The 26,282-nt window shown below is 36.0% G+C and overlaps 1 protein-coding gene across 2 annotated transcripts in view; it reads right to left on the reverse strand.

Annotated features, from left to right (window-relative positions):
* WT1 (WT1 transcription factor) overlaps positions 1-26,282 on the reverse strand; it is a 58,227-nt gene that overhangs the window by 19,478 nt on the left and 12,467 nt on the right. For both annotated transcript variants that reach the window (XM_088145869.1, XM_088145868.1), the window contains exon 4: positions 12,752-12,829. In XM_088145869.1, the coding sequence (XP_088001995.1) occupies positions 12,752-12,829 (78 nt within the window). The remainder of the gene's footprint in view (positions 1-12,751; positions 12,830-26,282) is intronic.

Genomic DNA, 26,282 nt, shown 5'->3' on the forward strand with positions numbered 1-26,282 from the left:
GATGCCATTTTCATTTAGAAACAAATGAAAAGGAGTTTAGTGTTACCAGTTCCTTAAAATATTTCTTATTAGAACACTGTAAATATCCATCGGGGGACGCGGTGGCGCAGCGGCTTAATGACGCTGAAAGTTGCCGGCCAGAAATGGTCAACGCTTCAGCGGTTCGAGTCCAGCCTTCGCGCTAAACAGGGTGAGCTCCTGTTTCCTCCCCAGTTCCTGTCAACCCAACAGTTCGAAAACTTATGTGAGTAGATAAATGGGGACTCTCACTCCAGTGGGAGGAAAAATGCTGGCGGCGCCGTGCAAAAAGGAGTCGGGAGCAGCTGCCGGTAAGCGCGAAACCGCGCTCGCCTGAAAAAGGGCGTGAAGCAACGGAAACCCCGCCTCCTGCGCTCGCCAGCTGGGCTCTGCCCTAGGAAGGAGGCTCTGGCAAACCACTTCCGAAACAATTGCCTTGAAAACTGCAAAGGACTCATCCAAAGCAGTCACTGCAGGGTCAGTAATGACTGAGCGCAGACAAAAAAAAAAAATATCCATCACCTTTTGTTTAAAGATAGCTATTAAAGCAGCTATATTATCAAGATGGTTTGTGATTTTTTTAAAAAAATTAAGTATTTGTTGAAGTATTCTCATTGGTTAAGATCAGTGTTGTACACTGCCTACAGAGTTAGGGTTAGGATGCTCTTACAATCTATCCATTAAATTTTAGTAGTTTTAAGCCTGTGAGTGGATTACATTAAATGAATCCAAGGTGCTTTTTTATGAAGAGATGACATTTCCGCTAATGCAAATTGTGCTCTCCTGTTGAAGACCCACATCACCATTCCATCCTCATTCCATTCCTTTCACTAATTCTCATAGACAGTTCTGGATGCAGACTGCTGTAATGGCGAGGAGGTGAGCCATATATGAGTAGAGTTCTTTTCATGCATTTTAGAGTCCAAACCATTGTTATTGTGACACTTGTTACTTTTAGGATTACTGGCTCTGTGGCTGTGCCCAGAATTCAACTCTAATTATATTCAGACTTGCAAATAAACTGAATATTCCATTATGCCACCTACTGTTATTTTTGGTGGTCTGTGTTCTAGCACAATACTCATCAAGTATAATTTACATAAAAGCAGAACAACAAGTTAGGGAAAGCAATATTTTATGCTTTGAAACTCTGCTTCAAAAGTACTGTTTTCCATCCTGAATCAACTTATGCCCTTCCAAGCAGTTAGTTTACTATGATTCCTACCAGTTTTGTAACTTACTCAGCTCTGACTGGCTGCAACTTCTGGCACACCTCCCTCCATTCAGTGGCTGGTCATTGCCCTGTAGCGCCACTTCATCCTGGCTGCTGGGCCTCTATGTTCACAAAGGAGCTGCAATTTCCTTTTTTTATTTCTTCCAATTGATCCAAGAATGACCCACACAAACAGTATAGAATACAGCAAAGTATCCTGGACATCCAGGTTTTCCCACCTCTTCTGCCAACACAACTTTGCTCCACTCTTATATCTCCCAGTGTGCACATTTTTGGTTTCTGCCCAGACTGGGTTAAGCTCACTCCCCTTTCTTTCTCATCTTGTGCCTACTTCTACAACAGGTTCCTTTCTCTTTTTTAAACAAACTTTAATTTGCAATGCAGGCAAATTAGAATGAATCTACAAAATTTCAATGCATGCTACTTCTTTATTTCTGTGGACCTAAACCATAAATTCTTAATTGCCATAAAGTTTCTATGGACCCACAGTGAAATGAAGGAATAACAGAACAATGAGTTTCCTTTGGTTTTAATCATTGCAGCATTGAAGCAATTAGGGTACAATGAGGAAAAGAAAAAAGAAACAAAGAATGGATCTGCATTCGTGCCAAAGGAGAAAATGTGAGAATGGGATGTGAAGGCATCCATGGATTCAAACATCTGGCAAAACAAAGGAAAAGAATGGGGACCAATGAGGAGGGAACAATCCTTAAAAGGAGAAGGCAGGCACTAGTAGAACCACCCATAGAAGGACCAGCCCCTGAGGCTTGTCTTCCCTGCATATCCAGGCAAGAAACAGAGGAATGACCAATCAGAGACTATGGTAGCCATAGGTTGAGCACCAACCCAGCCCTGATGCCAAACCACTACAATCCAGATTGATTTCCAGCTAGCAGGAACTATTTAGAAATGAACTCAAAATGATTGTGAAAGTACTAGCAGATACATGATGGGTAATTGAAACAATGGTGTTAATTAGATTTTGTACAATAGGACAAGAGATGGTAACTTTCCCAGAGTTGGGGCCAAAATGCACTCATTCTCTTGCTCAGATGCCACAGGAAAGGTGGGGCTAATTTTTTACAACACTTTTCTGGGATGCTTAGGGTTTTTAAGGGTAGAAATGGGAGTGAGAAATCAACCCTCTGCTATTTGTATCCTTAGAAAGCCTCCTCCAAAAGATCTGAACTTATGCCACCAAAATTCTATGGTAAAATTCTGTTTTTTCAGCTTTGGGGGATATTTAAAGATTGAAAATGAAGCAGTTTGACTCTCAGAGGTGTCCAGCTATCATTTCTGCCATTAGGGCTTTTCGGGGGGGAGGGGGACTGCACTATCCAAAATTAGATATTTTCATGCCAAATCTCAATGGCAATCTTAGAGTCTTATGAGCTTAGGAAAAGGAGGTTGGAAAGTCCTCTAGCAAACATAGAATATTGTATTCAGTGCCATACGTGTGCAATCAGGACAAATTACAGAGGGTATGTAAGCATGTAAGAACTGGACATATGCATAAGTGAATCTACTAACCCAACTTATTTTCTATCTTATTAATTTGGCAGTTGTGGGGAAGGGGGTCCCTTCAAGTCATTGTTGACTCCTGGCAACTGCCTGGATGAATCCCTGCAATTTTCTTGGAAGATTTCAGAAATGGCTTCCATTGTCTCCGTCCTAGGGCTGAGAGTGAGTGACTGGCCCAAGGTCACCCAGCTGGCTTCATGCCTAAGGCAGAACTAGAACTCACAGTCTTCCAGTTTCTAGCCTGGTGCCTTAAGCACTATACCAGATTGGCTCTCATCTTATAAATGCCTTGCTTAAAACTTTACTGTTATTAAAAGTAATTTATCATGAGATATTTTGGAATTTTCAAAATTAGGAAAGGCATTTATAAACAACAGAAATCCCATCAATAAAAATATATAAATGTATTTGCAGCTGGATCTTTATTATTTCTATTTTCCCTTCATGTGCAGCACAAAGAAGTTGATTAATATGGTGATTTATGAGAAATATAATGAATAACAATCCATGGATGGGAAATTTCTCTGAGAATAACAGATTGCTTTCTGTAACTATAACAGTTGTTTGACCACAGCTGAGAAAGTTGCTTAACTACCATTAGATTGTAAGACACCGGCCAAAAGATGTTTTGTTTTTAAACAGTTTTTGCTTTGTTTCTAATGTACATGTTTACTAGAATGATATGTTCAATGAATAATAAATCATAGGGATCTATATACATATTTTTGTCAAAAACAGAGATTTGATGTAATTGATTTAAATGAGAATTGCAAAAATTCATCATTTACTTAGTATCCAGAATACCTGGCATTTTACAGAATTGGCTTCTACTTAGTGTTTATTCAGTACTTCATAATGCACCATGACTATTTATTTCTTCAGTGTAAATTGGACTGATCAAGTAAATGGTGTTCAAAGCACACATTTATTGCTTTGGGAGAAGCTGGGTATTAAATCTAAAAATGGGCCGTCTACCTCCCCAACAATTGCTAAGTACTGTACTGCTATTCATTTTTGAAAGAAATGTCTGAGAAAAGATGCCTGTTGGTCTGTGATGGGCTCATGGGGCATTCCACATATACAGTGCAAAAATAATGGCAGCCAAGAGATATTGTAAACTCTACTTTCTGCTGCCATCTAGTGGCTGTCCATGTTTTTGCAGCCCATTTGCAGACACAGATGGCCACCAAGTAGGGAAAGCTTTTTAAAACATTATTTATGTATGAGAAGATCTTTATTGAACCATATATGAAAAAGTGAGCAAGTATATAAGAGCTATCAGCCCTAGAGGAAAAAACAAAATAAGAAGTTGCATATTTCAGTATAAAGGAAGATGCCAATGTTCAAAAAGTACTTCAAAAATAAAGGAAAATATCTGAAACACTAAACTCCTGGGAATCCTTGATAAGCAATCCATTATGTATTTCAAAAGATGTAAATCTTAGCAAAGTAACTTATGCTCATGACAACTGAAATTGAAGGCACCGTGTATTATAACTCTCTCAGCCAGAGAAGATATATTCTGGCACACATTACAAGCAGTGAGATTGTGTCTAGCACTGATTTTCCCCAGATTCTATAATCTTGGCATATGCCAAAACATTTAAATTTTCTTTCCCATAGATGGTTCACCTTGATTTAATCTTCTCTTTGCCTTTTTCCTCCCAGGCATATCCCAGGTGGCATCAGCTCTAATTGTCAGCATTTACAGATGCTGGAAGACCATTTATTTTCTTCATTGCACTTTAAATTCTTTTATTTAATACAAGAGATGCAGATGTTTGAAAAAAATCCCTTCCTTTAATTCTTTTTTTTTTATCTCAGTCAAAATAGATGACTTTCTTCATTTTACAGAAGAATCCTGAACAATATCTAATATTTCAACAAGTGATATATTTAAAAAACCTTTTGATGTTAAGTCTTATATTAAGTACCCTGCAGAACTAATAATGGAGATCATATGAAAAAGGAGCAGAACTATCAGCACTTTCTTCCTATTTAGTTGTTCTAAAAGGACAATAAATCAAATCCTCATAATGCAGTTGCTGTGTAAGAGAAAGCAAGAACATACGGACAGCAGCCATAACATTGTCCATGAATGGGCACAGAGAGAGGAAGGTGAAGTACAGTGTTAGTATCAAAGCCCTATACCTTTTGAATATCCATGCAATGTCAACACATGGTTGAAAGTGGCAGGGCTTCAGATGTGGTCCTGCATTCACCATCTTGCAGATTTTGACCCCTGAAGATGCCACTGACATCAGAAGCCTTGCCAACATCTAGCACAAAGATGATTTAATTGGAATAGTTCCCAGTAAACAGAGGTATCATCACAATACAGTCAACCACATTGTTTTCACTTTTTTCTCTGTCTAAATTGAATTATATAAACAATATATAACTGGACATGTACATTGTCCAAAACTATAGTTGGCTTAACAATGATTTATCAAATAATCTCATCAATTGGATGAGTTCATAAAACTCTTTAAGTTGAGAACAGGTGGCACTCCTTATTTATTTATTATAATTATGTTGATCACAACAGTGACTCATATCTTTATCATTATAGTACTACAATCCGCTCCATATGAGGCTGTCTCCAAAGACCACTCTGAATAGACTGGTCATTAGTTGGCATTGGTTACCGTGAGCATGTTACATTGGTGCTTCAGGCCCTACACTGGGTTTCTATTGGCTTCCAGATGCAATTGAGAGTGCACATTTTAACCTATAAATCCCTATATGACTTGGCACCAAGGTACCCACCTTTTCCAACTGGAATTGACCTGCCCAATCCATGCATCCTAGGATAAGCTGCCTACGATCCCTCACTACTGCAGTATAAAGGCTGAGGCTTGCAGACGCTTTTTTTCAATGACTATCCCTATGTCCTGCCTCCTAAATGTCATCAAATTGCCCCCCTCAAACTATTGGCTTTCCAAAAGCTGTTAAACCAAATAGTTTCAGAACACCTATAGCAATCAAGATGATGGTGAGCTATGGTTCTTACTGTTATTTTATTTTAGTGTTTTATTTATTATCTATTTTATGTATTCTTACTGGGGATGTGTTATTGTATTATTATTATTATTATTATTATTATTATTATTATTATTATTATTTATATCTGTTGTTGATTACAGTGGGTACAAACTGAATGAATGAATGAATGAATGAATGAATGAATGAATGAATGAATACATACATACATACATACATACATACATACATACATACATACTCCTTTCAGAAGACTAATACTCCCAAAATGGCTTACAAGCAGTATAAATTCGTATCCTGGCTTAGCTCAATTTTGCTTATGTCACCAAAATAGCATTAATTGTATTCAGGGCAGAAGTATCAATGGATTAAGGGCAAGGTTTGCAAAAATGCAACAAAATATTTAATTTTTAAAAAGGTGGGGGGATCCAAAACCCAGCTCAATATACTCAGTGGTCACAGAGTGCTGACTGGAGATTGGCAGAAAGGTTGAAAGGGGAGAGTCAGTCAGTCAGTTTATTACAGCCTTAGACCAGTACAAGAAACATGTCCATGAGTGATCTGTTAAAAGGAGTTGTAAGTTAATTGTGACTTTTGTTTTATTTTTAAAGTGGCTAACACATCTAACCCTCAGTTGTTTGGTGCAGATATTATCTCTAAAAACTCACAATTAACTTACAACTCCTTTTAATGAAAGATTCCAGTTACAGGTTGTGGCTATATTCAGAGATTTGCAGCTAGAGCATTGGCTAAGACATGGTTTGAATCCTACCACAGCCTTGAATTCCATAGATACTCTGAGCAAGCCGTTTTTTTCCCCTAATCTCATTCCTCCTATTATCTTCATTACATGCATAAGACATAATTCTCAAAAAAGGCAACGTAAGAAGAACAATAATCTGAAAGTGCTGTTTACAGAGCTACTTACTATATTTCACATTTTGATAAGGATTCTCATTGTCATGTTAAGCTATCCTTAGTAGTTAATCCACTGCTTTTTAATATAACGATAAACTTATCTCTGTTTTCTGTTCATCTTGGAGTTCTGTATTACGTATGCATTACAGATCAAACATTCAAACTGGATGTCCTCCAGATACGTTGGACTACGAAACCCAGGATTCCCAGAGAGAACAACTATTAATAACATTGTTTGGGAATTCTAAGACTTTTTATCCAATATACTGTATATGGAATTATAGTCAAACATCTGAAAGCTGAGAATGAGTGATTTTTCTCATTGCTTGCTTGATTGCTTGGGGACAACTGACCACAGAGCTAGTTTTTATTCATCCACTTTTCCTAACCTTTTTTTTTTTTCATTTTTAAAGGATGTCTAACAATTATTGCATGTTTGTTTACTATAAAGCAATTTCTCTACCCTTAAACAGAATATCAACAAACGAAAAAAGTACTATCAGAAGAAGCAAACTAAAACCATGCCATTTAAAACAGACGTAGGGGGGAAAGACAACAGGCAGTGGAAATACATACAAAGAGAGAGTTATATGCACTTCATGCTATTGATTTCAACAATCTAACTTTTGGGACTGGAATCTTGGTCCATATATATTTTCATGTTGTCATACATTACAGCGTTGAACTTTCTGTTCTTCAACTAATGTTTTCAACATGCTAACATTACCGATTAATATTGAACAAGTTTAATATGCCGAATTACTGAAGATAAATACTAGAAAATGTGAGCAAAACATTGTCAGAAAAAAAAAATAATACTAACTATGATCCTGGTGATTTTTCTGAAAAGTGATCATTTCTATATTTGCCAATATGCATTTTCTCTTGCATTTATTTTAAATCTGTAATCAGAACACTAATTAACATGTTATGATGATTAAACATCCTTTTCAAGTTGCATATTTCTATGATAAGAATCTGCTCCGTATCAATACACTGCCGAGAATAAAATTGTATTATCTCTGCTGATAATTATATTTGCAATGACTTTCATTTTCCCATTTGGTCCAAGCTTCATGAAAGAATAGAGAACAGTATCCAGAACAGCCCCTACATCCTGTCTGCAGCTTCATCAAACATCTCACCTATTATGCAGCTTCCCCCAAACGGACTTCCTGCTTCCAGGGTAACAGGAAACATTTCTGGACAAGTAGTGATTATTCTACAGTTCACTCCTTCTAGATGGGACACTGGAGAGAATGAAGTTCTTTAGGGAGGAAGCTGAGGAAAATGGGAGGGAATGGGAAAGCATATGCCAAAGATATAAGAATTGTGAGAATTCAAAGTATTAAAAGGATGTGAATCGTGGAAAGAGAATAAAGAACTTAGAGAAAGATTAACACAAAAAATGGGGAAAGAGTTGAAGGTATCAGCTGCAGCATCATCACTGTTAGAAACTAAGTTCCAAAAACAGGCTTTCAGGTATGTTCTGTTGTATTGTGAACCATCTGAGCTACTTATCACCTTTCCAGATTAGGCAAACCTCTGGGCACCTGGTAAAGCTGTAAAAGCTTCCACATCCCACATCCTTACTTTTTGTACCAGTTACCAGGAAAAAAAGAAAGTGGAATTTTCCCAAGTTTTGGAGAAATGAGAACTTTGCCTCCAGATGTATTGTAAAATGCTGGATCTAGACAGCCTTGATACCTCAATTTTGAGACCCAAAGCAAACTATAGCCTAAGCTATAGTTCAATAATTTAGCCTTTTCACATGAAATCCCTGGTTTTACCTTCCCTGCCTGTCAACTCTCTAGGCTGCTTCTGTTACAACTATAATTAGGATAACAGATCTATTTTCCCTTCATTTCTAAAGAATTAGTTCCTGGATTAGGGATGTGCTAACTCTTAAAGCAGCTAAGAAAGGTGGCTATGATTTGAGCTGGGTATAATCCAGAACTTGACCAGACAGTGAATATGTGCTTCAGTCAAGATGTTATCCTTGCATTATAATTTCCCCAAGTCCCAATGCAAAAAATTGGAATGCATTGGAACTTGCAATGCATTGCTTGGAAAGCAAGCACTGGGTGAATAGCCATAGTGCAGTCAAATGGCCCTATTTAAACCTGGTTCTGCCCCAGGCCTTGTGGGTAATAGACTCCTTGTGTAATGTTCTGTCTTTTGAAACAGTGTTGGCAATTTATTCATTCATTTATTTATTTAATTTGTATGCCTCCCCTCTCCCTCTCCCTTTTTCTGGACCTTCTTTTTTAATAGTATAATTATTGGTTTCAATCTTTTGCTTTACTGCTCTATTGGTGAGCCACCCAGAGTCATAACAGACTATGTCAGCCTATAGATTAAATAAATAAATAAATCCCAGTTTTCCAGATGGGCTAAGGTGATTATTTGCAACAGAACAACTGTCTTCAAGGAAAATATCTGAGTATCATCCCACAAAATAGTTCCTGCAAATACATTGCACAAAAATCATCACTTTGTATGATATAAAATGGACATCAGCCTTTTATTTAAGTAAACTTTTTTTTTAATTATGTGCTTCTCTTATCTCTTAGAACACAGATGTGGGCATCGTTTTGTGTTTTGTTTTTAAATCAATCTACAATTTGTCAGCATCTATATTTATATTTCTCTTTTGTCATTGACTAATTCTGATACAAATCAATAGTTCCCCTTTATTCACACATTTCTTGACCATGTTTTTATTAATTGCCCACTTGCCCACATCTTGCATTCCTTTCTATTTTTCAGTCTCAATTTATGTTTAGAGCAGCATGAACCAATGGGAGGTAGTGGATCACATATTGTTAAGCAACATGGAGAAACTGTGGCATAAAGACCAGGCAAACTGTCTCTGTGAATTTGGGAAGGAAATAAATGGACGAGTTGCTACAGGACAGAAAATTAATTACATTTTAGAAATGGCATAGATAACAATTAAGCTTTGAGGAATATGGATGCACACAACATTGTTATTGGAAGTGAAATGTTGTGATGATATTCCCTTTCTTCCTAATCAAAAGGGGTTAAAATCAACGTATACTCATTCCTGAAAGATATTTAACTGCTTCATTGGCAGGAAATCTAGCAAAGATGGGCCCTGGGTGCTTGCCATTGGTGGATTATTTGGGACCAGTTAAGGCACCAGACCCATGGCAAGAACACAAGAAATAATACAGATATGTGACTCATCCTACTATGAGGAAGTGGGAGAAATTCATTCATTCATTTGATTTATATGGCAGCCCACCTCACTAGAGCAACTTTGGGTGGCTAACACCACATAAAAACTCAATACAATATGAACAGCAATAATATAAAAAACATTTAATGACAACCACGGACAAAACCCAATCAACAATAAATTAACAAAACCTCACAGACTCCAACTAGCCTCCTGACCTCCATGCCCAGGGAAACATCCAAGTCTTTAAAGCTACCAAGCTAAATCATGCTGCAAAGAATCTTTCATATGAAGTGGCATAAGAGATCAATGAAGCAGATGTGTATCCCATTGATCCTGTTTGCACGAAAGGCTTAACTCTGGTGATTAGCAGATTATATGAATTTGCTAAACCAGAGAACACTGAAGTTAGAAAGGGTTAGCTTTAACCAAAACCAACCCAAGATTATTTGGGGTTATAAACTTCCCCAATTAGTCATGTGATATGAACACCAAAGAAAGAGTTAATTCATAGGCTTAACTTTTCCTTCTAGATGCTAGCTTAGATATGAATACCTAGATCAACTGCATAAAAACAGGGCTGCTGTAAGCACTTGCTCTGTGATCCTTTTATTTTTTTATACTGTGATCTCATGGGGAGCAGAGGAAGTGCTTCTGTTAATAGCAGCAGCAGCATTATACAAACATAGTACAGTAATGAACATCACTTGAAATCAACGGGACAAATCAATTGTGATTGATTGAAGTCCCTAAGTCTGGATACATTTTACTGTTAAATCTTCATTATCACCATCATGATCTTCTAGTATTTGTATCAAGAAATTAAAAGTTAAAAGAAATTATTTTTAAGAGTGCTGATGTGTATTATTTCCATTTCTTGAAATAAAATATGTTGGTAACAATAGAAGAGAATATATGTAGTTCAGGGTTGAACTGTGGAGTCCTTGGGGTTTTCTGAGCTTGGTTGTTTTCTTGCAAACATTTTGTTACCTGGCTAGCTAACATCTTCAGTGCTAGAAATGGAGTGGGGTTTGCTCTCTGTTTATATACTGTGGCATGCCCTGCCAGTGTTGGTGAGGGTGTGGGTTTTGTTTTTTGTTTTATTTTTCCCCTCTGGTAGGCCCTTGATTAGGGTATTGTTTACTGCTTGATGTTTGTCTGGTGTTAATCTTGGTGTTAATCTCTGCTTATCTGGGTGATGACTGCTGGCAAGGAGATGTTCTGGTCTTTTTGTTTCCTTTTTATTGTCTCTTTTGAATAGTGTGTAGATGTTGTTTATCTCTATGGCTGACTTATCTGAATACCAAGCTTCCAGGAATTCCCTCGCATTTTTAGATTTAGCTTGGTCTAAGATGCTGACAGTTTCCCAGTTGAAACTATGGTTAAGTCTGTCCATGTCCCTGTCCAAGGACAAGCTACTGTATATAAACAGAGAGCAAACCCCACTCCATTCTAGCACTGAAGATGTTACCTAGCTGGGTAACAAAATGTCAGAGAACCCCAAGGACTCCACAAATGATGGAAAATTAGCACTGGATAGTTCTAGGGGGTGTTTCTTAAAGTGTGGTCCTAGGACCCTGGCAGTCTCCCAAGACCCTCTCAGGGGTCCGCAAAATCAAAATTATTTGCCAGCCTATGTTGAAAAATAATACAATATTAAAATCCCATCAAACAATTGTGAGAAGTAGTATCAGCAAATGTTTCAATTTTAATTTTTAATAGGGTAAATATTGATAAATGTAACTGATGCAAACAAAGGCTTTTTTGAGGTCCTCATAATTTTTAAAGTGGGAAGAGGTCCTGAGAGAAAAAAGTTTAAGAAACACTGTTCTAGGGGAACAAACAGAGAGGGCCCTTTCAGACTGTGTTCTAATGGCTGTTTTTATTCTGTTTTGTTTTGTCTATGTGTTTGTTTTATCTTGTATTAGATTTTACATGCTGCCCAGAATCTGTTTGAGTGGACGGCTATAATAAATTTAATGAAAGAAATAAATAAAATAAAAGAATTCTGCAATTTGACATGGACTGGAGGCACATCTAAAGATCAGATCCAGAACAAGAGTAGCATACTCAGAGTGCACTTAAAGAAAAAAAAAAACTGGCTATGGAGACCATTCTCCCCCCCCCCCCCCAGCCCCCAGTAACTGAAAAGCCAATTAACTGTGACTTGAAATGTAGGAGTCTGTGGGAGGACAAGGAGGGTCAGGTGACAGAACATGTGTCATGATGCAAAGCTCAAATGTCAAGATGCATATATTTAAGAACGGGGTTTGTGTAATAATATAACACTGCAAATAATAATTTTTCCATCATTGTGACTTGGAGTGAAGACGTACGGCTGGAAAGCTACAAATAAGGTCAGGTTATATTGCTCCTGAATCATCAATGCATTATCAGGTTTATTAATCTATATCGCCCCTAGGAAGCCTTGGAAATATAAAAATAATGGAATGTATTGCTGAACATAGTTTATATAAAATTGCATTGTAAGTCAATGGCCACTTAATATCAATTGCATCAACTTGTTATTCTACAGTAGAATGATTACATTATGACAGTAGCATTTTGGTAAGATACTTTAAAACAAATGCAATCTAGTGCTAACTGATAGAAAATATTGCTTTCTTGTGTCCTTTCGTTGCTTATCTTAAGAAAATTGAACAAATGTAGTAATAATGAGCATAAATGTGTTCTATAAAATTTTAAATGCCCAATATAATCAGTGACAAATCTCCACATGCTAAGGAAGTTTAATATTTTGATGATTTGATGATTTCCTTGTTCTATTTGTAATAAAAAATAAATTGCTTCATAATTCTGCAGTGTAAGATTAAAAAAAACAACAACAACCTTACCCCTTAAGTGTGGATCCCAAGTTCATTTGGTTCCATGTCATGCATTCAAGTTGAGAAGTCATTTGGTATATATTGTCACTGTTATGAAAATATTTCAAGTTAGAACTAAAGTTATATGATCCACTTCAAATAATTAGATTAATAGAGAAGCAACATTATTTCCTTTTTTAAAAAATTCAAAAACAAATCTAAACCAATCTAAAGTAAATCATCTATAACTTTGTAAAATCATAGACTAATTTATAAGACTAATGTGTAATTTATAAATTTTAGGAAAACAAAACAAGAGTGAAAAAAAAATAGAATAATGTCAAGAGAAGACATATTATCTCCAGAGTTTTCAAAAGTTTCACAAAATGGTTGATAGATGATAGATAGACCCAAAGATATTCTCCTAGTTTAAACCATTTGTAGCTTGTGGAAGCCCAGTTTAAATCCAGTATTTTTGGTTATGACTGTAAACATATTATACTACATTTGTACAACTTTTTGTAAGTTACATTACTGAAAGATTCTGCTTGTGAATTTGTGCTGTTTGTTCCATTAGCACTTGTGCAGCCCAGCTGCTGTTGGAATACCATCTCTAATATTTTTCTACGCTCATTAAATTGGATACAGTTGAAAAATTATTTCTACAATTTTACTCCCAAGAAGGAAGAAATATATCTAGTTTCATTGTTTCTAAATCCGTAATATCATTCCCTGTTTTGGAAGAACATATTATTGAATAGGAGTTACATAGGTAATTAGCTGAATTAGCTATGGGGACAATTAATATTATATAAAATAATTTGACACAAAAGGAAATTGGACCTACTCATGTATAAATAACATAGACTGACAACTATTATTTGTTTACCTTATATTATAACTAAAACATTTTTTAAAAAGTTAACTTAATTTGTATTAGCATAATATCTACTTATAAGAAAATTGTTAGTACTATTCAAGAAGGAGGAGGAGGAGGAGGAATTAAGACTGTTTTTGTTGAATACTTTTTCCATATAACAATAGTTGAGACTCTTTTCTTTTCCTGTTTTTTCTATTCTTTCTCAAATGGCTAGGACTGTTCTGACTGCTTCTACATCTCTAACTGAACATGTCCCTCAATCACAAATACATTTTAGGCAGATTGATAATGTGGTGCCCAAATTACCCAGACAGATGTTCACAGCACATCATTACAAATATTTGAGTAGACAAATTATCATCTGAAAAATCCCCCATTTCGATGACATTTTCCAGAAAGATATTTTGCTGGCTAACAGGTAAGTTCAACTTATTTACAAGCTTCTAAAGAAACCATCTGTCTAGATAAAGAAAGAATACCATTTCTGTATATATGTCTGCTCTACTTTGTATCATGCTCTTAATCATAAGACAAAAATCTTTCTGGTAAAAATGTTAATGTGTTTGATATATCCTAAAAATCATACTTATATGGACCATCCATTGATTGTAAATTCATCTGAATATGATTATAACAACATTCTGTAAAATACATTTTAAATCATCTTCTCTACAGAAATCTGAAGTCTAAATTTTGCCAAAATACTTTTTACATACACATCTACACACACATATGCACATGAAGAAAATAAAGTCAGATGACTTCAGTTGCAAAGTATGTGTAATACCATTTGTTATTACCTCGGCATACTATTATTCATTAGAGTGTCTGAATTACTATTATGTGACTACAATGTCCTGCATATCAGTTCAGAAATTGTTAAGACACTCCTGCAGTTTCCCATTTGCAACAGAAGCTCGTGCTGGTCTGTGCCACCACATTTTGCAATTCCATGAATTCTTCTTGTAATGCTGATGTAATTAATTCCTCAAGGGCCTTGATTTTTATTAGAAGTGCCAGACCTGTGCATTTACAGCAGGAGATTTTCCTTTAACTTTATTTCATTTGACAGTTCATTTATAAGAGCCTCCTCCACAAGGCCTCTTTTTTCCTTCATTTGCTTTTTCATCAAGTAATACACTTACTCATCTTGTCATCAACAAAAAGGCACAAAAATTGCCAGGCCAAGGCAGAGAAGAAGGCTAGAACTTGAACATTCCTGGGGATAACTTTTTACTCATAGTAACAGAGAAACCACATTTGGTGCAATCTTCTCAGAACACACTATTGGGTGTGGAGAAGTGGAACAAATAAGTTAGAAAACAGAATGATGCTCAACTCAGAAATTGCATTATAAAAAATATCTGCAGGATCAGAGTCAACATCCACCTAGTGTTCATTTTTCATAGCACTCAACCAGATGCTCCTTGGGCCACAAAAGTAACACATGAAGACAGTAGCTAGGTTCGTACATTGGGCTAAGCCATGGTTTTTACAGTATGTGAACCAGTGTGTGTTCACTGTTAGTTAATTGTTAGTTCAGTATGTGAACCAGCAAACATTCCCAGGCATCCTGTCTTCAGCACTTGTAAACATTTTAATAGATGTTATAGCTAGATAGTGCTGCCATACCTAGGCTGCAAAAATCCAGGTGGCCACTAGACAACAGCAAGGAGATACAGAAAACCAATAACTCTTTACTGCTATCTAGAGGTCACCTGGAAGTTTACAGTCTAAATATGGCAACTGTAGTAATAAAAAATCTGTGTATTTGACCAGCCTAAATGGTAATCAAATTATGAGATCTGATAACTGTTCTAGCTGCATTGTTATGTTGCATTTTTTACCCAGATATTAGTAATCACACCTCTTTCTTTGAGGCTCTTTTTTCAACTGAGAACATTTCTACTGTTACTAAGAAATTTGCAATTTTTTCTCCATAGTGCATGGATGAATGAACATCTTCTGGTGGCACTTAATCCCTTGCTCCCTCCACATCCCTTTTCAATTTATTCTGAAAAATTCCCCTAGTCTTCTGGAACAGATTTTAGGAGTAGTAGCTGAAAGTCACTTTCCCATTCTGGAGATGAAAGTCTTATTATATCAGTGAGAGACATCAACTGGATACAACCCTCAGTTAATAAGTATCTGTTTCAGGTTGTACTCATGTTTTAATTTCATGCTGATCATATATTTGTATAACTTGTAAATGTCTGTTTAGTTAAAAGGTGAAATATTGTATTATTCTTTTTAAAAAATAGTTCACAATTGAAATAAATATGCTTATTCATAACTACTTACTCTCTACTGAACCTGGACCATTTCATCATTGAGTTCACATGGCACATAATCATGAGCTAGCCAACCACATTTTAACTTACTCTGTGTTGTGTACACTAATTCCATGTCATTCAGTATATTATGTGAATCCATAACACTTAGCTGGATTTTTTAAAAATCATGGTTAAATTAGTCATAGGTAAGCATTCCAAACAAACATAGCCATTGACTAAACCCTAAATTCTAGTATTATATGAAAGAGAGAAAAGTTCTCTGTAACCATGCATTTAGTTTTAGCTTTTTCTCATGGGGGAATTGCCATTTCTCTCTCATTCTGGTTTCTTTCCTGCAGACTTTCCAGCTCTCTAATATTACATACTAATGACAGCATCTGTAAAGTAGATGACTTTCCCAACATTCTATCATTCAAAAGCCTGAAAGTACAATTCATCATACAGTCAATACAGTTTATCAGTCAGTATGAATTTCAGCACAGAGAAACTATTTGGTGGGAGATATGATCTAAACAATTGGAAAAACAAAAGGTTATATACTAATTTTAACTTTTCCTTTGCACTGCAGACTTCGCATTGTTTGGAAGTATTTTGGGGCCTGTCCGAAATATTTAAGTGTATCCTGTTGGAAGTTTAGCTGTTGTGGAAACGTGCCTCCTGTCATCCTCATCATTGTTTATATTTTAATTAGTAACCTTTAACTAAGGCCAAATATTATGAAAGATGCCAACATCAGATCAGTACTTACTTCTTAAAAGAAAAACAATTATTGGAATGTTCAGGTTACATCAGGCAAGCCAAGATAGATGGGGGAGAAGAAGGTGATTCATCTGTCACGTTTATGAAGGGCTGCTGGGTGTCTTTACCTCTAAGTTGCTGCCTCAGGTTACTGCTTTGTCTTGGCTTACATTTGTGTTTGATGTGCCACTGTGCATATCTGGCAGAAATCTTGATACATTTGTTTGTATGTGAAATATGGCAAGTATATGAACATGCCTTTGTGTCATGTTTTACTGCAGTTATTTACAGTAGTGCTGTGCAAACATTTGTATGTGACTTCTGTGTATATTGGTTTTGCATGCAATTTGCAACTCATTTCATACTCTATTTTAAACAAACAAACAACAGTGTTTCACAAAAAAAACACAATTTACTTTCATCAAATATTTATGAAATGCTACTACATATCTTTATGTAACTGAATTGTGTTTTTAATGTGAAACACTGTTGTTTATTTATAAGATTTATAGGCCACCCTGATTCCTACATGCATGAATGTGTGAATCAGTCTGAATTTTAGAATATTTTTATGCAAATATCTACCTAGTGTGGTCATAAAACATGCTAATGTGCAGCCTTGCATGTGAAACAGTGATTCTACATATATGCTGTTGCATGTGATTGCTTCAGTTTGTGACATTTTGCACCTGAATTTATAACATCATACTTTCTGACACATTAATACTTGCAGAATTTGCTTTTAACGCTCTGCAGCATACTTCCATATTTTCATTGACTCATTTATTGTAATTCTAATCTGCCTTTCTTTGAACTTCAATGTATTTGAACTTCAGAATTTTATCTCCAGAATCTACAAAAAATCCCTTGAGCCAATAAGATCTTCTCATTCAGAATACCAAGGATAATGTGGAGCCATTTTCCTTCCTCGAGCTTCAACATGCATATGAATATCCCATGCCTTTCCTAGCACAAAGAAAGCATTTATAATAACCCGATGAGCACAGACTGGGATGCCAGTATTGGATGTCTTTAGGGGAGAAAACAGTTATTGCTCTATGACATCACCTGCCCCCCCCCCCCCCCGGAAGTCTTGGAATGGAAGCTGGGCAAGAAAGCATTAATGGAACCAGAGGAAGAGAAGACAAACACAGCTATAATGGGCACCTGGGCTTTTCATTACGGGTTGCAAGATCAAAAGTTTTAGGCTGAAATCCTTTAGACACACATAGAATAAAGTTGATCCTTCATATCTAGTTCAAAATAGAAAAATAAACTGCTCCCAGTATGTTCCAATGCACATATACACATACTTCCCTATAATTCAATGCAATGAAAGATCAATTCAATGCAAAGAAAGCTTTGCACAGCACTACTATTTTGTATGGCTCTTCATAAGATGAGCTTTGCTGAATCAGACCAAGACCAGCAATCTGTTTCCATAGTGGCAATCTCAATGCCAATGGGGATATTGGTACAAAAGCATTTTCCATAATGTTTTCAGCAACTATTTATTTAGAATCTGAGTCCCAACTTCAGGTTCAGGTACATCAGTGTGCCTAATAACACCTCTATTAGACCCCATTAAATATCTCACCTTAGCTGATTTTCTTTTTCTGTTTTAGATGCTTATTTTTTTAAAAAGCAAAGTTAGCATGTTTGTTTTAATTTGCTGATACAAAATTGTTACATACTGCCTACTTCAGTGGACTCAAGACATCAACTTCAAACAATCTGTATTTCCAGTTATGCTTTATGGTTGCGGCACCATGTTTTGAGATGGCCGAAAGCTTCATGGAAAGGCTGGAAGAGATGTTGGGAAGCAAACTCACCAAATTGTCTTAAGATAAATGGATATTTTGTGAATGGCCCATCATGGCAGCCATTTAATGAGAAAGCCCAAAACATATTCTGAAAATTCTACACATGCCCACCAGTTCCCAAAGGTTGGAGACCACTGAGTCCAGAGGCATAATCCATTTTTGGAGATAATCTATAGCTATCATGACTGGTAATGCTATCCAAAAGTTCTGCATTTTAATAATCTCCAAGCATGGCCAGTTCACAAAAAAATGATATAGGCTCAGTGTCTCCATGTCTATATCCCACTTTTAGGGAGACATTCCATAAATTTACTGCATATAACCTATAATCAGGGTGAAACTATAGATACATTACCCCATTTAGAACTGTAGTGGTATTTTTGTCAGGAACAGAAAGAGTTGCTGTAGTTGTTATTATAGGGACAGCTTGTTTTAAAAAAATAATACCTTGTTTTAAAGACAGGCACATTGCAATTTTGAAAAATGCAGATAATGCTTGTCCTTTTGCAAAAGAGTAATAAAATTCCAAATGTCTGCTCACTCAAAATTTCTCCTAAATTAAGATGTATTTTCATGATCAAAAATACCTTATGATTATTATTTAAATGCTCAAGTGAAGTAACGGACTAAATAAGGATAAATTCAATCCAGACAAGATGGAGACGTTGATTTAAGTGGTTCATCTGTCTAGTTAAGCAGCACCCTGTTCTAGAGAAGGGTATAATCCCAGTTTAAAGATAAGTCTATTGTTTAATGATTTTAAATCCATAATTGTCCCCAGAATTCTAGTAACTTTACTTATGCCTTTTCAGCTCCTGATAGTACATTGACTATGACTTAGACCAAGATGTCCAGACTATACTCCGTGGCTATTGCATGGTCAAGTCTGCTTTTGAACAGCATCCAAAACAGATATTCAGTCCAGCATAAAAACCAGTCTCAAGAGCTTATAAACTACAATCTCTGAACGCATTTAAATGAACGTGAAAAATCTAATAAAATTGAAGACATCAATATAACAACAAGTAACAAAAATAATAAAAAAGCATATAATATATTCATAAAAACAGAAAATGGCAACCAAGGAAACCTATCAACAATAAATTAACAGAACCTTGCCCGTTCAACTAATCTCATGACCCCTGTGCCTCGGAGAACAGCAAGGTCTTAAGAGTTTTCTGAAAGTGCCTGGATAATGGGTCCTACGCATAGCTATACAGAAAAAAAAATTAAAATTTTAAAATGTTATGTTCAATTTCCTGTTGTGTTCAATTTAAATCCCATTAAAGTCATTGGGGGTAGCTTCTGTTCAAATAAGTGTAAGTTTACATTATAAATCTAAAGCAGTAGAATTACGTTTGAATAATCATGCATAGAATAGAACTCCGTATATATTTCAACTGCAGTTATTAATGAAAATTAACTGGAATACAAGTCTAAAAAAATCCAGATTGCTATATCTTTTAATTTATGAGGGAGCAGAAAATAACTTCATGAGGTCATTTATGATAGCATCTCAGAGGAATTAAAAACTGTATTATATAACTTATTCACATGTAATTTAAATTGGCTGACCTCTGTCAGAACAGAAAGATACATTCTTAGAACCAATACCTCTTTTCTCAAATATCTGCTTTAAAGCAGAATTGCTAGAACTAAATTCAAAATACAATTATTGCAATGGTTTGAACTGAATTTCCCAAATCACTGGGGATTAACCACTGTAAAAATCTTTTTTTTTTTAGAAATAAAATAAAATAGGGAAGAGGAAGACATTTGTGCAGGCAGAATTAATGTTAGCTGGAGTGAAATAAAAGGAAATTAATTCTGAGAGGAAAAAATATCTTAAAAGGAAGCCAGTAGTAGATCACAAAGAGTTTGTTTTGGCCCGTATTGCAGCCTACGAGTTCTTGACCTTGGTGCAGAAAGAACTATAATCTGAGCTGCAACTCCTCCACTCTTAAAGACTTTGCAAGTGTGACTCATAGTAAATTTTCATCTTCAAACATGTTTACTATATCAAACTGCATAATGTAGAAAAGTTCATAGTGTAATTTGAATAGAGGATACCTAATGAACATTTAACGCCAGAGTTCCTTTGCCTTCCTCTGCCTGGCCATTTTACACGAATGTAATATTCTTGGCAGATGTAGGCTATGTTTTTACATTTAATCTAGTAGGCCAGTCCCTAGATCATAGCTCCATTTTGATGGACGTGGCAGTACACTCACAGTATCAGGCAAAGAGCTACCATTTTGAAAAAGCAGAGTCCCCAGCCACTTCCTCCAATCCTGTCTGGTATAGCATAAGCCTTACTCTAGAAGAATGCAGGCAGGGATTCATATGGCCCCTGCCCCATTAGCCAGGGAAACAACAGTAGGCATGACTTGGGAGCTGTGACCAATCAATGTTTGAGAGATATATTTTAGTTTCCAAGTCTTGGCGGGTAGTTTTTTTTTTTTTTTTTAATAGAATACATTGTATTTTCAGCTGGCTCTGCACCTTTGCTTAACTTTCTTGAAGGTCTGCCGAATAGCTGACCAGATTTTTGGAATATCACAATATGGCTGACTTTCTCCCATATTTACCTAGGTTAACAAATTGATTAAACACAGTGAACTTTTATTGATCTGGTCAAGCCTATTGTGCAAATTCAACTATGGTTTCACAACCCATCTTACCAATTCAACTAATCTAACACTTACTGTTGTTCTTTCCCTTGCATATATTTATAAGAAATATGTTACCATGGACATTTTTTTTTCCCTATGCAGTCCCACTGGAACAAGAGAGGCTTCACTTGGTTCAGTTCCACTCACTTTAATCAGTTATAGTAGGCTCGTTTAAAACTGCAGTCTTAAAGATTCAGAAGTTTGGTCATTGAGCAAGGCAAAAAAGTTTTAAATTATTAATGAAATTGCAGCAGAGATCACCACTGCTAAAGGAAGAGCAGGAAAAGCTCTCTCTCATTTCATAATAATATTTGGCAAAGGAACAATTCATCCATAGTATTTCCACACTCAAAGGCAAAAAACAAAACCCTAAACAGATGTTTTCAGAGACCATAAATCAGAGAAGAAAGGGGGGAAATTATCCAGTGTTATTTCAGTTTTATATATCCTATTTCTAAATATTTTTTTACTTAAAATTGGATTCTAATGACTTTAATAAACAAGCTTTTCAAGTGGGGTTAAGGAAAAACGTGCATGAAAAGTTAAGACATTCAAAATCATTTTAAAGACTTAAGTTAAGCTGATGCTCCTGCAAGAAAGGCTGCACCAGCTGAAGCCTCTTTTTCAAATTAGAGAAAGTAACAATTTTACTGTGTTCCAGCAATCATTCTACAACAGTATGTTGTCTTGTTCTAGGCATCGTACTTTAAAGAAAGGTTCAAGCAAACAGAAACAAATGCAGGCATGGGCAACAAGGATGATCCAAAAATTGTAAACAAAGTCCTAAGATGAGAAGTTGAGGGATATGATAGATGATATTGGCTGATCTTGGAGTGCCCCCCCCCATCCCACAAAGAGCATAAAGGGCTGAAAGAGGGGAGGAATTAGCCTCTCCCAGTTCTGTTGATGGAATAAATTCTAAAAGTAAAAATGACCATTCAGTTCCATCCAGTGCATATGAAGTTTGACAAAATACAGGATGACAGATACCTATCTCAAAAAAAGCATACAATCTAAAACCTGACATAGAGAAAACAATAGAGGAGAAGATAAATGGAAGCAGAGGTAAGCAGAATAGCAATCTGAGAAGGTTTGTTTTCCAGCTTTATTGGCTGATGCTGAGTTAGAAGCTCAGATGCAATGGAATAAGAATATCATCCAATTTGTATAATATCCAATAATACAGTGATATAAAAAGAAAATGGGAAACAATTGCTGTTCCAGAGGGGAGAGGTTTCCACCACATTAAAAAAAACAGTAGGGTACAAGTCCCTTTCTAATGTATCTGGAAGCACACTTCTAAAAATCTTTAAAACGGCCTCTTCTGAAAAGTTCAACATGTAAATAGGTTTATACTGAGATAAAGTAATCCCATAAAAAAACAAACCTAAAGGTCAGAGAACAATCAGCAACCAATATAGATTTTTCAGTACATTATATTAATCTAGTTATGATGTAACCAAGCCAAGGCATAGATAACTGTTAGCAGATCACATTGGCTCAGTAATAATTACTGAGACATACTCCTTGTCAATGTAATCTTATGGAATCTAGAAAATCCTATACTGTTGGCCGAGTCCCAATATTTTCAGCATGCTCATCCTCACCAAAACCAAGACTTTACATTTGATTTTACTTTTGTGTTGTATTTTTTTCAACTGTTGCTGGTCATTGACCAATTATTTTTTTTCCTTTGCATTAGGTGAAAAAGATAATTTATATTAAAGGAGCTTCTCATATTCCAGGAATATAAGGTAGCAAGAAAGAAAGGAGGAATCTTCAAAGTTCCCGTTATCTTCTGCTAGTGGCAAAAAAACAGAATCATAGGTATAAATACACTGGGATATGAGAGCAAAAAAATAGTGAGGAAGCAATATATTATGCTTGGAGAGAGACATTAGAAGTTAGTGCAGGTATTTAAAAAAGGTTGTGTGATTAGAGTGACAAGAGAGATAAATACATTTGGCAGCTGAGTGCTATAAAAGGGACATACGAGACAGTAACAAAAATCACAGGCAAGTTTGCAATATGGCACGGATCAATTTTCCTGCCAGAAAGGCAATGTGAAAAGCCATCTTAAGAGCCTGGTCAAATATGGAGCTGATGGTCAGAATGGCAGCTTTGTCTGCTCAGAACCTTAGGGAGAATTAGAGAGCAAACTGGCATTTTGAGCATAACTCTTTTTACAATATAATTCCCCACCCAGTTCTATACAGGTTTATTTGCACACTCAATTTCATTGAGGTGTCCTTTGAAGTAATAGTATATAACTGAGAAATTATCCTTGTTTTTTTATTTGAATATAAATAAGGATTCAGAAAAATACACCCACATTTTATTGTATCTCAATCTTGCACAATTATCTTTACAAATCTACATTATAAAATTATTAAAGTTGTAACCTCAAGTCAGTAGGCACTATGGATATTCAACAGTTACTGGAAAGTCAGTTATTTAGGGCATGTATATTGAAAAAATAATAACTTTCCTCATTCAATCAGGATTCTGTGACATAAATGTTTTTTTGAAGTTCTTACTTTGACATGGGGGATTAATTAATTAAAACAATAACACCGCAATATACAGATTTGGAGAGTTCCAATCATAGTCCAGATTGCAAAATTTATCTACTAAAATTATAAAGCTGTAATTCAGCTTTATCAGAAATATGAAATTGGGACTTCAATATTAGAATTTCATGTCTACAAATTAAGGTTTAAAATAGAAGAAATTTAAAATAGAAAGACATAGAAGAGTGCAGTAAATAATGCCCAAAAAGTAACTTTTAAAAATGATAAGGACCAGTTTGTAGTGGTTTATTTCTGCTATGAATCAGACTAAGAGAACAAATGTTTTATACCAGCTTCTAAATTATAGACTCCGGAAATTTAAATCTGGTTTTGTGGGTTGTTTAGTGGATAAGGGAAGCAGCTAAGTATATAGCAGAGTCGATGTTCTATCAACCCACAGAGTAAATAATAGGGATTACAGATTGACACAAGAATTATTTTGCTAATAGATAACTAAGATCTTCAGTAAATCCTTACAAGTTTATTACAATCAGTTATAATTAGAAGGAAAGGCCAGATTTATTTCTCCACAACACTTCTTAAGACCTAAACATGTTTTAAAATAATTTGTCACACCTTTAAAATGACAATGATATTCAGATAATAAACAAGTGGGAACTCAGGGAATCTACCAAACTGTAGGATTTTTTCACTGATAACCTTTGGAACTCCTTTTCAAGGGAGTTCTGTTTCTCCTTAACAAACTTGCAGGAACTGGTGGTTATTTCTTTTTGCATATAATATTGCTTTTTTAAAAAAAAAATTAAATGTCTTTGCTATGTTTCCCTGCTATTTCTCTTTCTCTCTCTTGCTTCAGAGATGCTGTTCATAAGTATGTAACTGTTGTGATCCATCTAGAATGCTATAGAGGAAAGTAGGATACAAATATTTTTAAATGAATGAATAAAAAGATTCAAGTTATAATGGGATGAGAGAAGAAAGCACTAATCTACTTGCAAAACCAGCTGCTAAGAAAAGTAATTTGCAGGAAGATATATCTACAAATGAGCCAACATAAATAGAAAAAAGAAATCTTCAGCAATCACTTGCACAAATGAGGTTCACCATGCACAGAGTGCAAGTAAAGAGCTACTCTAAACCATCATTTAATGACCAGAGTAGAGCCTTTCTTAAGTACTGGAACACAACTCCCATAATTCTCAATCCACATGGCCACGGTGATTAGGAATTGTAATCCAATACATCTGAAGGGTGCCACTTTGGGAAAGGTGGGAATCTGACAAGGCCAGAACCTTGCTTAAATAGCATATTTTTCCAGTCTATTTGTTGCAGCATTGCTTTTGGCACCAAGCTGTAGACTCTACGGATACTATTTGGTTCCATTAGCTGACCGCTGATACCCCACATCTCAGCTGTTGCTCATTAAGCTTAGTGAAGCAAAGCCCAATGTGGCCTTGGATCTGCCTGCAAATTCCTAAGCAGAGTCATTTCCATCTCAGGTGCTTTCTGCTCACACCTTCTGTTGGGGTCTCACCTGCTTGGCCTTGATTATAATAGGACAGGGGAGAGTGGCCTCCCTTTGACCTGATTCAAGATACAGCTTTGTGAGCTCTTATACTCAGAAGTCAGGGCCATTCAATTCAAACTAACTTCTGGTAGAAAGTTCTGATTTAACCTGTGTACTCTCATTCCCCATCCCCTCTGTTTTGTAACAGTTTGCCTGATTAAAGGTTTTAAAGAACTCAAAAGCTTCCAATCCTTTTTATGCTGATCATGATTGGTCTAAATAAAGGTATTACGGATTTTAATGGGGTTATTAAAATTCCAAGTATGCATTTAATAGACACATTGTCAAGTCTGGATATCCCCCAACCCCCAGCATTTTTGCCTAAAAATATTTATCTCATACTGTTCTGTTATGCAACTGATTTCTCCATGTGAATAAAGCTAATTAATTAATTAATTAATCTCTGTCCCTTGACATCATCGCAGGTTCCCTAAAAAGGAGGTTTCGAGAATTGGAGAGGGGCTGACTTTTTGCTATCCATTAGTCAATACTACTATACAACCAGGCATACCCTTCTACAGTATAATCAAGCTTTACTGCAGCTTTCCAGTCCAGAACGCTCCAGTGTGCTGCAGCTATAACTTCTATGCTGGCTAGGAATTCTGGGCACTATAGTCCCCACTCATGGAGGGTGCCTGCCTGAAGAGAAGGAGGATGTTTTATAGCTCCTCTTTGCAGAGCTCCCTTTGTTTTGTGCATAATATTTTTCAGCAGTTTCTGAGACATAGGATTGTTCCAAGTTCACCAAAAGTTGAAGAATAGGTGGGGGAAAGAAGAGGGGAAGAGAATTTTGTTCTGGCTAGTAAGCAAACTCAGAATAAGTGAAAAGGTGCTTTCCCTTCTTCCCTTCTGGTCCTGCTCCATGGTCTTGTCCAAGAAAACAGCAAAGGCTAGTGGCCCCAAGGACAGACTGACATATTGGTGATGCTTTGTTTTTAACTGTATGGTGACCAAGCCCTAAAGCTCATTAAAGATGAAAACAAACTTCTTGATTGCTTGGATTGGTTAAGGCAGACAAGTGGTAGGTAGCCTTCTGAATAAATCACATTCTCAGCC

Source organism: Python bivittatus, unplaced genomic scaffold (assembly GCF_059951505.1).
Source record: "Python bivittatus isolate LINGU-HERP-01145 unplaced genomic scaffold, Pbiv_v1 ctg000480_np1212, whole genome shotgun sequence".
Taxonomy (NCBI): Eukaryota; Metazoa; Chordata; class Lepidosauria; order Squamata; family Pythonidae; genus Python; species Python bivittatus.